General features: G+C 35.1%; 1 protein-coding gene across 1 annotated transcript; it reads left to right on the top strand.

Annotated features, from left to right (window-relative positions):
* Positions 1-295: 295 nt before the first annotated feature.
* LOC117123424 (death-associated protein kinase 1-like) lies at positions 296-1,350 on the top strand (the record flags this gene model as incomplete). The annotated part of the gene is made up of 2 exons (XM_033269329.1): positions 296-478; positions 1,032-1,350. Coding segments are annotated over 2 exons (502 nt in total), but the record flags the coding sequence as incomplete, so codon positions are not given.
* Between the last annotated feature and the right edge of the window lie 8 nt (positions 1,351-1,358).

The raw sequence follows: 1,358 nt of genomic DNA, 5'->3' as shown, positions 1-1,358 counted from the left end.
GCTCTACAACCAGCAGTTTGATTCTAAAAGGCCATGGAAAAGGGGATGGATGCCACAACTGACCTATAAAGCAACAATTGCCTTCTGCCCAGCGGGCTTGAGGCAAATATTTTCAGGAAATAATGGCTCCTTCGGCTTCTATTTCCTATAGTATACTTAAAACCGGACTATAATTGTTTAATACAGTCTTATTACTAAAATAATCATCAAAATAATTATCATCAATAATAATGTTTTTATTAAACCATTATATAGTATTGTTGCTTTTATTATTTTTATTTAATTATATTCCCAGGCAAAAGAAATTCCTAGTATGTGCTTTGACATATTGAGTGGTCTTGCCAACTGCAAAAACCCTTTCCCTGTTAAAACATGGAGAGAGTATGTCCAGTATGTCAAGGATGAAATTATTCCAGATATATGTGAAAATGAAAGTGGGTTGCAGAAAGCTACTGAGTATCTGCAAAACATAGGAGAAGTAAGTGAATATTTATTAGTATTTATTGGTAGAATATTTCAAAGATTAGATGTTCTATTCAACGAGGCATACTATATAACACCTACTGTATACAATCATATAGAACATATGCCTAGTATGTGTATAAATTATGTTGAACTATGTTGTAAATCGCCTAAAACTGGCCTAGCCTGTGTAGCCTATTAGGCCTGTATCGATCAGGTTGATGTTTGGTTATACTCAGATCCCAGACTGATTTACATTGCATTTTACTGAATTTTGTTGTTGATTTGACATCATTTTTATTTAGTAATTCAGACAAACCCTTCACAATCCATGGGTTGAAGCATCATTGATATTTCACCAGTCATGTGGTCGCGAGAGCATAGGTTAATTTTGTCTTTCATATTGCATTTGAAAATGTTTTCGCCTGTGATATTACAGACTGATGTTCTTTATTAATATTCTTATGTTTTAGTTTATTTCAATATTATGAGACACATAAGAAATGGGATGCAAGTAGAAATTTTTTTGCTATACACTATTTAAAATAAAAAATGTTGATTTCTTTCAGATTTGTATTTTGAAAGTACCTCAGATTCAAGCTGCTGCATCTGAAGACCCTGCTTCCCCATCAGTTGAACTGGATGACTTAAGACAATCTCGCATTGTTCTCAGGCCACAATGGCTATGCAGGAATATATTTGGGCGACTTCTGGCACCAGACTGCTTCTCACACCGGCTGGTAAGTGTAGATCCTAGAAAAGACACATACTCAAAGGAGACGATGCACAAGGCATTCAGTGGTGTTCTTAATGACGTGGAGAAACTTATCCAGCTGCTTGTAATCCTAGAGTTGTGCTACGAAATAGAAGGGGAAGTGTTAATTCCTTGTAAACTT

The sequence above is a fragment of the Anneissia japonica genome, unplaced genomic scaffold (assembly GCF_011630105.1).
Source record: "Anneissia japonica isolate Jap-2015-1 unplaced genomic scaffold, ASM1163010v1 scaffold42949_len1358_cov120, whole genome shotgun sequence".
Classification (NCBI taxonomy): Eukaryota; Metazoa; Echinodermata; class Crinoidea; order Comatulida; family Comatulidae; genus Anneissia; species Anneissia japonica.
This window is presented reverse-complemented; position numbering and strand designations above follow the sequence as displayed.